Here is a 15,856-nt window from a genome sequence, read left to right on the forward strand (position 1 = left end):
TACTTTTATTTATTTAAAATTATAGTTACCAGTTATATTTGAACAGTTTTGAAAGGTAATTTTTGGTAAGTTTTAATTTGACACATTTTATTTGACATAATATTTGTGTTTGTATTGTGCATGTTACCATGGAAACCGCGATTCTACGTATGGAACCCGTGAGAAAAATATTTCTCACTGCAATGGCCGACTTTTCTCACAGCCTGAGAAATTGTTCGTTTTGAATGTATGTAATTAGAGAGAGAAGTTGCACATTGTATAGCATCCATAGAAAAAAAGTATTTTAAGGTATGTGAATGTCGAAATTTTTCTTTTCTTCCCCATCAATCTTTCTTCTTCTTTTTGGTTTTGGTTTCGCTGCAAGGCGATTACCAATCAATCTTTCTAATGAATATTATGTACATACCTACTTACCTACTAAAGTAATATTATCGGATATTTTATTTTAGGATTTATTATTTGAGTGGAGAATATCACCGAATTCTAGAATTATTAACGTATAATATTAAAAATAAAAATTCCCGTTTTGAAAAAGATGAGATCGTACATAATTAACATAGTTTTTTAGATTTATCCCCATCTCTCCGAATTTACGATCAAGACGTGTCAACCTCGAGAGTAAGGAATTTCCGGAGCCTACTCGTTTATCGTCGACGTCGACCGTCGATATTCGTATTCGTGGAACCGTGGAAGACAAGTTTGTTCGCGTCGGTATTTAATATTTAGAACAGAAGGCAGAAATTTTTAATTATTTTCAAGTGTTCATATCAAAATAAGTATGTCGGCAACCGTAACAAGTAATGGTAAGTTCAACAAAACTTTTAACAATAATTGGGGTTAATTTTAAATAGAAATACTTAGGTTAGAGGTGGGTAAACTTTTTATCAAATTACAGCTGCTTAGGTGGTACACCTCGTGAAAATTATTTATGTAGCTTTTAGTTTAATAACCACATTTTTTTGAAAGTAATCGAGAAATTGAATAAAAACGCTGAAATATGTTTGGCTTTTTTTTATCATGTTTACAAACTAGAGAGCTTATCAGAGACAACTTGTTACAAAATAGCATATTATGTATTTTATTGTCAATAAGTACCTTGGTATTTAAATGAGCAAAATGTGTTGTTATTTGTAAATGTAAGTTGATAAAAATGTGGTTGTAAGGTAAGTACCCAGTAAGCATTTATTACTTTTTTAATTTTTATTAAGATCAAAACAAAACTAAATTTGGACTTAATTTAATTGAGGATAACAAACAACAGTCCCATTAAAATGTATTTTATAGATCTTAAATGTATTTAAAAATTAAATCAAATGGTTGAAAAGAAATAGGCGATTGGGAACAGAAGTTCTTTATAAAGAAAAACCATTTATACTATAAAACCACTATAATATCCACCTAAAAATATATTTTGTGTTATGTGTATTTTTTATTTGCCCTCAAATGTTTATAAATATGCAGAATATTAACAGATTCTTAATAATCACAATGCTAAATAAAAAAGTATGAGTTGTAGATCCCATCAAGGCAATCCTCTAACCTTAAAATATTCATTAACAGTAAAGGTATACAGGTTCCTTGCTTACTTACAGTTCATCCCAAACCCTTTTTTCAGTCCGTCATAGATTATCCAATTCTCTCTAATTCATTAAAGTTGGAAGTGACAAAAAAAAACGTACCTCCGTGATTAATATACATAGAACTTGGAAAGGGAAACGAGAAACGATCCTGCACGAGTCGCGGAGAAATATTGCAACTACAGTAGAACCCCGCAAATCCGAACTTTCGGCAAATCCGAACCAACGGAAAGTGAAAAAAATATTAAAAATTCAAAATAAAAATTTAAAAACATGTTTATTATGTGAGAAAATATTTATGTAAGATGACACTGCAACACTAATGGGTGAATAAAAGTGTGGAGTTAGACTAAACACAATCAATAAAGGAATGTGCATAATACACATTTCCTATGGTATACTATGAACGAAAACATTAAAAAAGATAAGAAACATGAGAAATATAGTGTAATCAATATCCAGATTACAAATTAAATGAATAATGAATCATTTACATGGCTGAATTCCCATGTTCCGTGACGAAACAAAACTACTGGCGTTAGCGATTTAATATTTCAGTGATCTAAATATTTTTCAGCTTTAGAATATTGGAGGCATAAACGTGCGGATAAAGTTTCATAAAGGGATCGGTGTCAGTCCAAATCTTTTAAAAACCATCTTCGTTAGCTTCTTAGGCTAACTTTCGGATAATCCGAACTTTTCGGAATCCGAACAGGCTGTCCCCCCAATTAGTTCGGATTTACGGGGTTCTACTATATCTTAAATAATTCATATTGTCAGTTGAAATTGTCAAATTGACGTATATTTCATACCTTCTGTCAATGAAGCAGAAAAATTATATATTGCTCACAATATTGATATGATATGCAATTATTATATAAAGGTAAATTTAATTAATTGTATTTTGCTTGCAGTACTGCATTTTATAAACTAATTTTATTTACTACATACAATTGTTGATGTTTTCATAACATAACCTGAATCTTATTTTTTCTTCTTATTATTTTTTTGGACTATGGCCTTGACAATTATCCAGTAACCAGGACTAATATAATTGGCCAATATAATTAAAAGTGCGAATAATAGTGCAGAGCGTAGAAATAGGGGTCGCTTTGCTGAACTTGCACGGTCCCAATACTTACAGATGTATAATTGGTTGGCGGTTACAATACTCAAATAGATAGGTCTATAGGACTTAACTTCTTCTACAGGCTTGCCTGGTTTGGGTATTAAGATGATTTGTGCCACTTTCCACAATAGGGGATAGTAACCAGTTCTTAAGATTGCATTAAAAATCTGTGTCAAATATTGCACTCCTTTCTTGGGAAGTTCTTTTAGAATTCTTGCAGTGATTAAGTCGAACCCTGGGGACTTTTTCGGATTCAGATCTGTTTGGTTTTGTTGAAAACTTGTTTGGCTGTGAATTTCTCCAATGGTGGTTCTAGTTGGTATGGATATTCTAAATACAATTGAATATTATCTTCTGCATCAGGGTTGTTGTTTTGGGCATGTGGTTGGAACACTTCCTCCAGGTATTTGGCAAAGACTGCAGCTTTTTCGTTGTTACTTTTAGCCCATCGTCCGTTACTGGTCCGGATAGGCGGATTAGAGAGTTGTGGCCTGTTAATATTTCGTGTTGCCTTCCATAGCGAGTATTCAGAGGTTTCCGTGGCAGATAGATTTTGTAGATATCGTTTTATATCATTGTTTTTATTGTTGTTTAACAAAGTTTTTAGTCGTGCTGTAGCTTGGTTTAATCTATTTTTATCCTGGGGTGCACGGGTTCTTTGCCATACTTTCCTTAGTCTTCTTTTTTCTGCGATTTTTTCTTTTATTTCGTTGGATAAGTCTTTGTGTATGGTTGCTTTTGGTTGTGTAGATGTTGACTGCCAGCCAGCTTCCTGAATTATCCGATTTAATTGATCTACTGCTTCGTCAATTTCTCCATCACATTTTAGTGGGATGTTTAGATCCAGTCTCTCATCAAGGATAGCCCGGAATTTAATCCAATCGGTATATTTACTACTTAGGTATGGTTGAGGTTCTGTTTCTAGAATATTTGTGGATATCATGACCAAGACAGGGGGTGTAGCGATGGATCGCCTCCACGTGGTGCACCCTGGGTAACGCCAAATGATCCATCCTCCCAATCCTAAGGTGTAACACCATCGTGCCGACGGGATGCATGGTACAGGGAGTAAAGTGTATCTAAAGCGATGCCCTAGAGAGATGGCGAACTCTGGGGGATTATAGCCTTAGCACGGTAAGGGCGCACTGCCGTGCCTGACAGCAATTCGTCCCAACTCGTGGGAACAAATATGGAGAACGAGATTGAAAAAACAAACACAAAAACGGGAACGGACACAGAGGCGACTTCAGTCGTGGATTCTGTATCTGTCCCAAATACTGAGCCAGAAGTTGTTCCAAGCGGAACAGACTCTGCACAAAGTAGCAAAAAACGCCTTTCTGGAGCTCAAAAAAGAAAGATGACGAAAAAGGCAAAAATGGCTGCTGGAACATGGACCACAGCAAATCCCCATAAAAACAAAATGGGAGTACTGGTAAAACCCGAGGGTAAAAAGAGACCGCGGGAGAATACCATTACCCCCCCGCAACAAAGGGTTGCTAAGAGACCAAGTAGCTCTCATGAGCAGACTAGGTCATACAGCAATGTCACAAAAGTATTCAGGATAGCGGTGGCACACAGGCACCATCCGGATACTCAACTAGATCAGGCTCACGCAGACCTGATCATCAACAAACTAAAGCTAGCAGTGGATGAGGCTCCTGTTGGAAGTCAAAATCAACTGCTACAGTTCCATAAAACATCGTTTAGCGCAGGTACTCTGTGGGTAAACTGTGCTAACGAACATACCAAAAAATGGACTACTGAGGTGGTAAGGACTATGGAGGGCCTGTGGGAAGGAGTCGACTTAAATGTGGTCGATCCCAGCCACATGCCAAAACGCCCTATGGTCCTCGCCCGCATCCCCGAGAAAGAGGCTGAAGAATCAACAGTCAGAACCCGTTTAGAGAGGCAAAATAAAGACCTTAAGACGGAAGACTGGTTGTTGAAAAATCGGAAGGTCGGAGAGGACATGCAAATCCTCGTATACACGATCGACGAGGTCTCCTATAAAACATTGAAGGCTGCAAATTTCAAGGCGTATTACAGACTTGAAAAGATATCCTTCAAAACCATCAGAGGCATTGATGGCTCCAATCAGAATCCTGCAAGCGAATCTCCAGCATAGTAAGTCAGCTTCGGCAGAACTTACTGTCGCCATGAGAAGGTTTGATGTAGCCTTGATACAAGAACCCTGGGTTTACAAGGGCAAAATAAGAGGTCTATCGGGTATTGGTGGAGAGCTTATATATAGCCGGTCTGCCGATGTCCCGCGAACTTGCATAATAGTCAAACGAAACATCAAAACACTGCCGTTGATAAATCACTGTTCCAGGGATTTAACCACGGTAAAGATGAAGATCATAGATGGAGGAGGGGTGAAGCAGATAGTTTTAGGATCAGCATACCTCCCATATGATGATCCCGAACAACCACCATCAAGGGAATTGGAGCAGCTAGTGAGAGATTGCAGGAAAAATGGATTGCAATTGATCATTGGCTGTGATGCGAATGCGCACCATCTGACTTGGGGCAGTACAAACACCAATGCAAGAGGTGAGTCAGTACTACAGTTTATAATGCAACATAATTTAGACATATTAAACATAGGAAACAAACCAACCTTCGTGACTTCACGACGGAAGGAGGTGATTGATATAACAGTTGCCACGATTAACGTGGCTAGAACTGTGAAAAACTGGCATGTGTCAGATGAGGTGTCCTTTTCAGACCATCGACACATTTGTTTTGAAATGACAGGCAATGAGCTTATCAAGGAAACTTATCGTAATCCTCGTAAAACAAACTGGGAAGCATATCAAGCAGACATAGAATATAGCTTAGGCAGGATTAACGGGAAGATAAGGCATACATTGGACCTAGACATGGCTGCCGAACAATTTCAAGAGATTGTCACGTCAGCGTTCGAAGACAACTGTCCGGAGATAGTCAGGAATTCCAACAGGAAAGTTCCCTGGTGGAATCATAATCTTGCAAATCAAAGGACAGAGGTTAGACGAAAATTTAATTTCGCCAAAAGGTCAGGCGAGTGGGGCGATTATCGCAAAGCTCTGACTGACTACAATAAGGAACTGAGAAGGGCAAAAAGAGAATCGTGGAGAAGGCATTGTGAAGAGATAGAAGGGACTTCAGAAATGGCAAGGCTCCATAAAGTTCTCTCAAAGGACCCTCAGATAAGTATTCCCTCGCTCCAAAAAGAGTCAGGTGAATACACTCAGAATGGTGAAGACACCCTGAAAGAGCTTTTCAGGGTGCACTTTCCTGAGTCTGAGACAAAACTGATACCACTAGACACATGGCAAACCGGACTGGATATCATGAATTATGGTTCTAGGGAAAACTGGCATGTGGCAAAAGAAGTTATAAACCAGGACAAAATCAAATGGGCAATAAACTCATTCGAGCCATATAAATCACCGGGTCCGGATGGGATTTATCCAATACTTCTACAGAAGGGAAACGACCTTCTTTTCAAAAAATTGTGTAAGATACTGCAGGCTAGTTTAGGGCTGGGGTACATACCAAAAGCATGGAGGCTGATAAGGGTGGCTTTTATACCCAAACCTGGCAAAATCGGACAGGAAAGGGCCAAGTCTCTGCGGCCATTAAGTCTGATGTCATTCGTACTGAAGACCTTAGAAAAACTGCTCGATAGGCATATCAGGGATGGTGTATTGGTTGAAAGTCCGATGCATCGGGGACAATATGCATATCGAGCGGGAGTCTCCACAGAAACGGCACTGCACCATCTTGTACAGAGAGTGGAGTACGTTCTAGAAAACCAAGAGGTGATGTTGGGTGCATTTCTCGATATTGAGGGAGCATTTGACAACACCTCTTACGAAGCGATCACAAGGGCGATCCGTCTAAAAGGAATAGACGAAACAAGCTGTAGATGGATAGACTGCATGCTGAGAAGCCGTGTGATATATGCTACGTTGCTAGGGGATACAGTGTCAGCTCAGGTAGCCAGAGGCTGCCCACAGGGGGGAGTCTTATCTCCTCTATTGTGGAATCTGGTCATGGATGGCCTGATAGCTAGACTCGACAACGATAGGCATCACGTCCTGGGCTATGCGGATGACCTAGTCATCTTAGCCCACGGAAAATTTAATGGTACAGTCAGAGATCGAATGCAACAGGCTCTGACAGTAGTTACAGAATGGACTTCAAATGTAGGGCTTAACATCAGTCCTCTAAAGTCCAAAATCATGAAATTTACTAAAAGAAGGAATTCAGAGGAATTGGGTCCTCTAAGTCTAAATGGTATACATTTAAATCTGGTGAGTGAAGTAAAGTATCTCGGGATAATATTAGACTCAAGACTTACTTGGAATCAGCAGATAGAAAGAATAACGAAGAGAGCGGTATCTACGTTAATGGTAGCCAGACATACTCATGGAAAAATGTGGGGTTTGAGACCAGACATGGTATATTGGACTTATAACATGGTAGTAAAACCCACAATTACATATGCATCAGTGGTATGGTGGCCAAAAGTGCAGCAAAAAAGTGCCATCATCAAATTAAGCAAGGTGCAAAGACTTGCTTGTCTCGGGATCACGGGGGCTATGAGGGGCACACCTACGGCAGCTATGGAGGCACTACTGGATCTCCCTCCTTTACATATAACAATAAGAGGTGAGGCGAGAATGGGCTATTATAGACTGCGAGAAAACCTGAGCAACGTACCAGTTAAATCAGGACATAGTAAAATAACGAATGAAATTAATGATGCCGAATGGATGATGATTTCTGACCATATGACATCAAGATATATGCCTGAAGTACCTTTTCAAGTGGACATTTGCCCACGAGACGAATGGGACAGAGGAAACTCTCGACCCAGACTGCAGGGTTGCACCTGGTATACGGACGGGTCTAAAACTGCAGACGGTTCGGGCGCAGGAATATTCTATAGTGGTGGAAATTTCAACATTTCTATTCCACTGGGAGAATGTACCTCCGTATTTCAGACAGAGATTTTTGCAATCTTGCAGTGTGCAAGAGAAAACAACCTGAGGGCATTCGAACTGCAGCGGGTTAACATATGCACAGATAGCCAAGCAGCCATTGGGGCTCTTATAAGCCCTAAGGTGAACTCTAGGCTGGTGTGGGAATGTCGACAAGAACTTGATAGACTGGCACAACATAACAGTGTTATACTGGTATGGGTTCCAGGTCATCGGGGCATATACGGCAATGAAAGAGCTGATGCACTTGCCAAGAGAGCATCAGCTACAAAATACCTGGGTCCAGAGCCGGCCGTGGGAGTGCCAAAAAGCACCGTCCGCGAACGAAAAAAAGCCTGGATCCGAAGCCAACACAACTCACACTGGGAGAGTGTACCCGGTCAAACACATGGCAAGATGTATATCGGACGGACATGTGCTAGTAGAGCTGAGTTACTGCTGAAAACAAGCAGGAATCAGCTCAGAGTCATAACAGGTTTCCTCACTGGACATGCGCCAGTTAAGGGTCACCTGCATACAATGGGGCTGTTTCATGGAGACTTGAGCTGCAGACTCTGTAACAGAGAACCTGAAACAGTCAACCATATTTTGCATGACTGTGAGGCATTGGATCGGAGGCGGCAAACACTTTTCGGAGACATCGAAATGACTCCAAAATTATATGGCACCCACCCACTAGACCTGTACAAGCTGGTACAGGGTTCCAGAATTCTGGAATGGGTTTCATAAACAATGGAAGATGTACAATAAGCCAAGTGGCTGCAGTACAACCGGTTCACAACAGACGGCTTCCAGGAAGAAAAAAAAAAAAAAAAAAAAAAAAAATGACCAAGACAGGAGAGTAGTCGGATGAAAGATCGAAACAAGATTGTGCTGTCTGGAATTCAAGTGGTATTCCTTTCGTCACACAGAAATCGACCAAATCTGGAAAAAGTAAAAAAAAAGTATTGGAAACTGCTTCAGTAACCAATATTCACCAGTTCCAAAAGGTAACAACTCTATACTATCATTGTGTGAAGATGTCACATATATTTTGTTATGAAACAGTAATTATTTTAGTTCCAAAGTGTAAAAATTGGAGTTGTTACCATGTTTTCTCATAAATGATGATTTTTGACTTGTTACACTTTGGAACTGGTGAATCAATATATTTTATAAAAAATAAGTTTGTAATTGAAATATGTTTCATAAAACTGTTAAAAAATGAAGATAAACAGAAGTAAATAACTTCTAATGTTTATGTTTTTTATAAAAGTTTTTTAGGTTAATCATCAATGAAAATGTCTTAAATAGTAATGGAAACATATTGAAACAAAACAGCCACATGTAAGGTTTAATATCTCTTCTTACAGACATATAGAAACTCCTACATTTTAAAAATGATGTGGCATGAGGTAGATGTTAGAAGATTTCACTTTAAGGGGCTATCCTAGTGTAAAAATACAAAATTCATATACTTTTTTGGGGGATTTCTAAAATGAAAAGTACTATGCCAGTTGTTTTGAAAATTTGCATGAGCATCTATTATAAAAAGAAGTACATACACGCAAAACAATTTTCATAAAAAAATATTAAAAATTAAACGATTTATGCCTCATCTACTGGCACCGCGAACAAAAAAACAGCTCCACTGCTGCAATGATTGGGACTAATAAGGCAAGCCACACACCATCGAAACATGAAACGTAAAATATATTTCATGAAAATTAAACACGGCTAAACAAATCTTGAAGTCCGCCTACCAACGAAACTAGTGTGATTCATGCTCATAACACATTTTTATTTTCGGAAAGTTTCATAAATGGCCGGACGTCTATTTAGTCCTGTCGCCAGGGGGGGTACAACGGCCTCGTTAATTCAGATGGACTTACTCAAGTTTTTTTTATGTATTTTGACCCGTAGAACACGAATTTTTTGGGTAACAGTTGATCCGGATGTCGATAAGATTGTTATAGACCAAGAACTTGAGGAATCAAATAACAGCGATTTTTGGCAAAACAAAACAATATTTTGTATTTTTTGGGCCATTTTAAGTAAAAAATATTTCTACAAGTTTTTTCGTAGGATGCACAGTTTTCGAGATAAACGCGGTTGAACTTTAAAAAAATCGAAAAATTGCAATTTTTGAACCCGAATAACTTTTGATTAAAAAATAAAATAGCAAGTCTGCTTACCGCATTTGAAAGTTTAAGTCAAATTATATCGGTTTTGATTATTTGCATTGGTAAAAATTTATTTTTTTATTGTTTAACAAAGCTATAAACACGTAGGGTTTCCCGTGCTTTTACATGCGTTTTAACGCATGTAACGTAGAAATAGTCTTGATTGCACTAGTACCTATTCTACCTACTCGTTCGATTTTAAATGAGAAATCATAGAAACATCACTCACGCACTAGTTGTTTGTAGCTTTGTTTAACAATAACACAATAAATTTTTAGCAATGCAAATAATCAAAACCGACATAATTTGACTTGAACTTTCAAAGGCGCTAAGCAGAATTGCTATTTTATTTTTTAATCAAAAGTTATTCGGGTTTAAAAATTGCAGTTTTTCGATTTTTTGAAAGTTCAACCGCGTTTATCTCGAAAACTGTGCATCCTACTAAAAAACTTGTAGAAATATTTTTTGCTTAAAATGACCCAAAAAATACAAAATATTGTTTTGTTTTGCCAAAAATCGCTGTTATTTGATTCCTCAAGTTCTTGGTCTATAACAATCTTATCGACATCCGGATCAACTGTTACCCAAAAAATTCGTGTTCTACGGGTCAAAATACATAAAAAAAACTTGGGTAAGTCCATCTGAATTAAGGAGGCCGTTGTACCCCCCCTGGCGACAGGACTAATTTGTTTAGCTATTTCCATGAAACGTGATTTACGTTTCATGTTTCTTTGATGTTCTAGAGATCCTGAAACATGAAATTTCAAAGTTATTATTGACATAATATAAGTTACTTTCTATACCATCAACTGGGGGTTTTTGATTGGATAAAAAATGTCAATTTGGCGGTTTTTGAAACTGAGAATGTTTTAGCCAATTTTAAAATTTTTTTTCAACACTTTGTCATTTTTCCAAATGTTAATATTTTTCAAAAATCCTAGTTGATGGTATAATAGGAAATAACTTATATTTCAATAATTACTTTGAAATTTTATGTTTCAGGATCTCTATTAGTGCCAATCACTGCAGAAGTGTAGCTATGTTTTTTTCACGGTGCTAGAAGATGGCGCATAAATTGTTTGTGTGTGTGTGTGTGTGTGTGTGAAAAAAATGGCTTGGATGCGGGTCCGTTAGCCACAGATTTTTATTTTATTTTTACCTCAATTTATTAGTTTTGTTATATAAATCGTTTAATTTTCAATATTTTTTATGAAAATTGTTTTACATGTAGGTACTTATTTTCATAATAAATACCAGTGGCGGTTTCTCCATAAGTGCACATGTGCACGTGAACCCCCAAAATTATTTTCACACCAACATTCATATATGTAATATTTATCATTCTATAAATAACATTTTTGGACTTGGCAACGTGGCATTGGAACGCAAATAAAGGGTTTAAATTTACGCCTGCATTTTCCCCGAATATCGCGTGGTGTAGTGAAATTTAAATACAAAGCAAGTGCGAAACGTAAATTATAAAAGTGAAGACGTTCTATTGTGACAAAAAAAGTGGAAATAGACAAACATAAACAGAACAGCGTTTTTTATAAGGTAACTATTGTGGTTGATAAATAATAAACATTGGAACACTACAAAAAGCTAAGTGGTCAAGCAGATAAGAAAACCAGTATACCAGAGGCGAAGTTCTGCTTGAATTTTAAGCAGTGTTGTCGGATTTAAAATAAAAAGAACAATCTACAGAAAATAAAAATAAGAATACTTTCGAAAAATAAGAATATTTTTGGTGCGTGGATAAGTGGACACACCTCCGCGTGGTTGAAACGGGTGTGGCTCATTTTACGCTACGTAACAAAATAGTAAAATTCTAATCTCTGAGATTGGATAAAAGCAAAGTCTTACGAACCGTCGAAGTGAGAAAGATTCTAAAAAAGATGGAGGAAATGATGAAAAAGATGAGTGAAAAATTAGATTGTATGGATAATAGAGGCATAAGAATAGAACAAAAACTAAATGAAGTGCAAAATGATTTACAGCTCATGAAACTGGAAATCGCAGAATTAAAAGCTGAAAATATAGCATTAAAATCAGAAAATAAAGTACACGAAAAAAGAATAGAAGATATAGAAAGAGAGGTAAGAAAGAAAAATATTATAGTATACGGTATAACAGAGAAAGAAGGTGAACAAGAAAATGATATGATAAAAAGTATACAAAATATGGCAATTAAAATCCAAGTTCCACTAAATGAACACACAGACATAATAGACATAAAACGCGTTGGTATACAAAGAGATCCCCTAAGACAGTTACCGAGACCTATACTACTGGAACTTAAAAGCGGTTCCAAAAGAACTGAAATATTGAACCAATCGAAAAGACTAAAAGGAACAGACATTTACCTAAGTGAAGATTATTCCAAGGAGATACAAGACCAGAGAAGAATACTGAAACAACACTTAAAGGAAGCAAGAGAAAGGGGTCAGAAGGCATCGCTAAATTATAATAAGCTAAAAATAAACGACAAAACATATACTGTGGAAAGCTTAGGATACAAGAGGACACAAAGCGAAACGATGAATACTAAAACACCTCAAGGAAAACCCATAGGAAGAACATATACTGAAAGATCACCAGGAGATGACGAAAATGAATCAGAAAATATGGCGAAAATAACCAAGACTGCAAATAATTCCGGCACAAAGCCAAAAAACTGAGATTGTATGTAAAAGTAGCACATAGTAAAGAACAAACGACTAGTATCACTAAAACATACCGGCAAACGAATATGGAAAACGCATTTATGGAATGTAAAGAGACTGTAAAGAAAATGGATGAAAACCTGAAGACGAAACTAGCACGGAAAAAGAACAACGAATCAAACATAAGAAAAAGAGATAGAAAAAGAAAAACCAAGAAGAAAAATAGAGTAAAAGTAGGAACCTGGAACGTTCAAACATTATTGAGACCAGGAAAAATGGAAGAGGTAGCAAGAGAAATGCAAAGATACAGAATAGACATACTAGCACTACAAGAAGTACGATGTAAAGGAGAAGGAAATATCAAAAAGAAAAACTACACAATATACTACTCGGGAGAAAACAAGCAAGGGAAAAACGGTACAGCATTCATGGTTAACAGTAAGATTAGGGACAAAGTTATAGAATTTAAAGCGATAAATGGACGAATGTCGTATATAAAAGTAGAAAACAAACAAGCCAATATGACAATCATAAACATATATGCACCCACAGAAAATGCACCAGAAAATGATAAAATTGAATTGTATGAACAACTGGAAGAATTATATGAAAGATTACCCAGAAATGATATAGTACTAATGGTTGGTGACTTCAATGCAAAAGTAGGCAAAGAAAACCAGTATAAGGAAGTAGCAGGGAAAGAAACTATTCATGACGAGACAAACGATAACGGAAGAAAATTATGCCAACTAGCAGCAATAGCAAACAGTTACATTATAAGTACAAACTTCATGCACAGAAGAGAGCATAAAGTAACATGGTTGATACCTGGCACAACAGATGGCAATCAGATAGATCACATACTAATATCCAAAAAATGGAAAGCAATAATGCACGATGTCAGATCATATAGAGGAGCAAACGCGGACACAGACCATTTTCTAGTAATAGGAGAAGATAATGAAGAAATCTAGAAATTTCTAGTAAAGAAATCTAGAAATCAAAATGAAGATAATTAAAGCAGAGAGAACAAGACAAAACAAAAGAAGATGGAATCTGGAGAAGTTAAAAGTACTGGAACTAAGAGAACAATATGAGACAACCCTAAAGGAAAACCTAACACAAGCAAATAACACAGAGGACATATGGAAAAATATAAAAGAATCCATTTTGAATTCAGCTGAAGAGGTGCTAGGACAGAGGGAAATAAAAAGAAGGAAAGAGTGGTTTGATGCAGAATGCGAAAACAAAATCAAACAGAAAAACCAAGCAAGAGATAAATGGATATCAACTAAAGAAGTGCATCATCGAAACGAATATAAAGAAAAAAGAAAGCAGCCGATAATTGCTGCAAGAACAAAAAAAAAAGCTGTGGATCGAAGAGCTGTTAAAGGAACTAGAAATGAATAGTAAAGACAGCGTCAAACTATTTGGTTACCTAAAAGCTCAACAAAGAAAAGGCAGACCAGTAGTTAAAATTGACAATAGATCATGGGAAACACACTTCACAGAACTATATAGATGCAAAGAAAGCCCGGAAGAGGAGGTAGGCGCAATGGAAGACATTAGAGATAATGAAATAGGGATGCCAACACATGATGAATATTTAACCATCATTCAAAAAATGAAACAGAAAAGAACACCAGGCCCAGATGAAATTCCCAATGAGCTCATTAAAAACGGAGGGGAAAAGTTATTAACAAGCATCTATAACCTAATAGTTAGAATATGGGAAGCAGAAGAAATGCCCGAGGATTGGAAAGAAGGCAGAATTATACCAATATTTAAGAAAGTAGAAGTAACAAACTGTAACAATTATAGAGCAATATCTCTACTGTACAACATATAAAATTATAACAGCCCTCATCAAACAAAAACTCAATAAATTCACAGAGAAAAAAATTGAGGACTACCAGCAAGGATTCAGAGAAGGCAGATCCACTACAGATGCGATCCACATAGTTACACAAACAATCGAAAAATGCCACGAACACAACATAGAACTCCACATCCTCTTCGTAGACTTCAGACAAGCCTTTGACTGTATTGGAAGAAATAAATTATTTATTGAAATGAAAAATCAAGATATACCAGCAAAATTAATCAGATTAACAAAAATGACCATGGATGGAGCTCGAGCCAAAGTAACAACAGAAGAAGGTAGCACAAAATCAATTGCAATAGAAACAGGAGTGCGACAAGGCGACTCCCTGTCAACCACATTATTCAACATAGCACTAGAAGGAACAGTCAAGGCCAGCAAAATTAAAGGAACTATAGCCCACTCCTCAACACAAATAGTTGCATATGCAAATGATTTAGTTCTTATGGGAAGAGACAAGGAAAGATTAAAAGAAGCAGTAACAATCCTGGCAAAAGAAGCATGGAAAAGAGGTCTAGAAATTAACGAAGAAAAAACAAAATATCTACTCTGCTCTAGAAGAGAAGATAACAGGATGAGAGAAATCAAAATAGAAAACTACACTTTTGAAAGAGTCCAACTATTTAAATATTTGGGAGTAATAGTGAATGGCCAAAACAAGAGAAGTGAAGAAGTAACGGAACGAATACTAACAGGCAACAAAACATACTGGAGATATCATAGGCTTATGAAGGACAAGAACTTATCCAGAAATACAAAAATGAAAATATACACAGTTGCAATCAGACCAGTAGTTACGTACGCAGCTGAGACAATGTGCCTCACGGAAAAAGATGAAGAAAAATTGAGAATATTCGAAAGGAAAATCCTCAGACGCATCATGGGACCGATAAAAATGGACAACGGAGAAATGAGAAGAAGAATGAACCATGAACTAAGAGACATAATGAAGGGAGAAGATATAGTTAGATTTATTAAATCACAGAGGCTGAGATGGTTGGGACACATAGAAAGAAGGAAAAACGACAGACTGATTAAGAAGATCACCAGATGGAAACCGGCAACTGAAAGACCAAGAGGAAGACCCAGAGAGAGATGGGAGGACCAGGTCATGAGAGATATCAAAATTCTGGAAGTGAGAAATTGGAGGGAACTATGCACATATCGAAATGAGTGGAAGAAAATAGTAACGAAAGCCAAGTCATACAACAAACTTTGACAACATACAAGTGGAATGCGGAGTGATTCACCGCAATAAGCGAATCTGAGAGCTCTAAGTAAGAGCGGCAAACATTCCACCTGGAATGAAAAGCCCTGATGATGATGAAATAACATTTTAATCTAACTATACAGTAATTGAAATTCGAAAGTATCTAATAGGTAACATTTAATTATTTTTATTCTATTTCAAAGGAGAAAGTTCACGGATGCGAGGCCTTAAGACAGAACCCC

General features: G+C 37.0%; 1 protein-coding gene across 2 annotated transcripts in view; it reads left to right on the top strand.

Annotated features, from left to right (window-relative positions):
- Positions 1-655: 655 nt before the first annotated feature.
- LOC114328470 (serine-rich adhesin for platelets) overlaps positions 656-15,856 on the top strand; it is a 127,170-nt gene continuing 111,969 nt past the window's right edge. The window contains exon 1 of one of the 2 annotated variants that reach the window (XM_028277325.2): positions 656-803. In XM_028277325.2, coding sequence (XP_028133126.1) covers positions 779-803 — 25 coding nt within the window. In that variant the 5' untranslated portion in view covers positions 656-778. Of the gene's footprint in view, positions 804-1,141; positions 1,164-15,856 lie in introns of those variants that run through there. The other variant, XM_028277326.2, reaches the window with a different exon arrangement.

The sequence above is a fragment of the Diabrotica virgifera genome, chromosome 7, assembly GCF_917563875.1.
Source record: "Diabrotica virgifera virgifera chromosome 7, PGI_DIABVI_V3a".
Classification (NCBI taxonomy): domain Eukaryota; kingdom Metazoa; phylum Arthropoda; class Insecta; order Coleoptera; family Chrysomelidae; genus Diabrotica; species Diabrotica virgifera.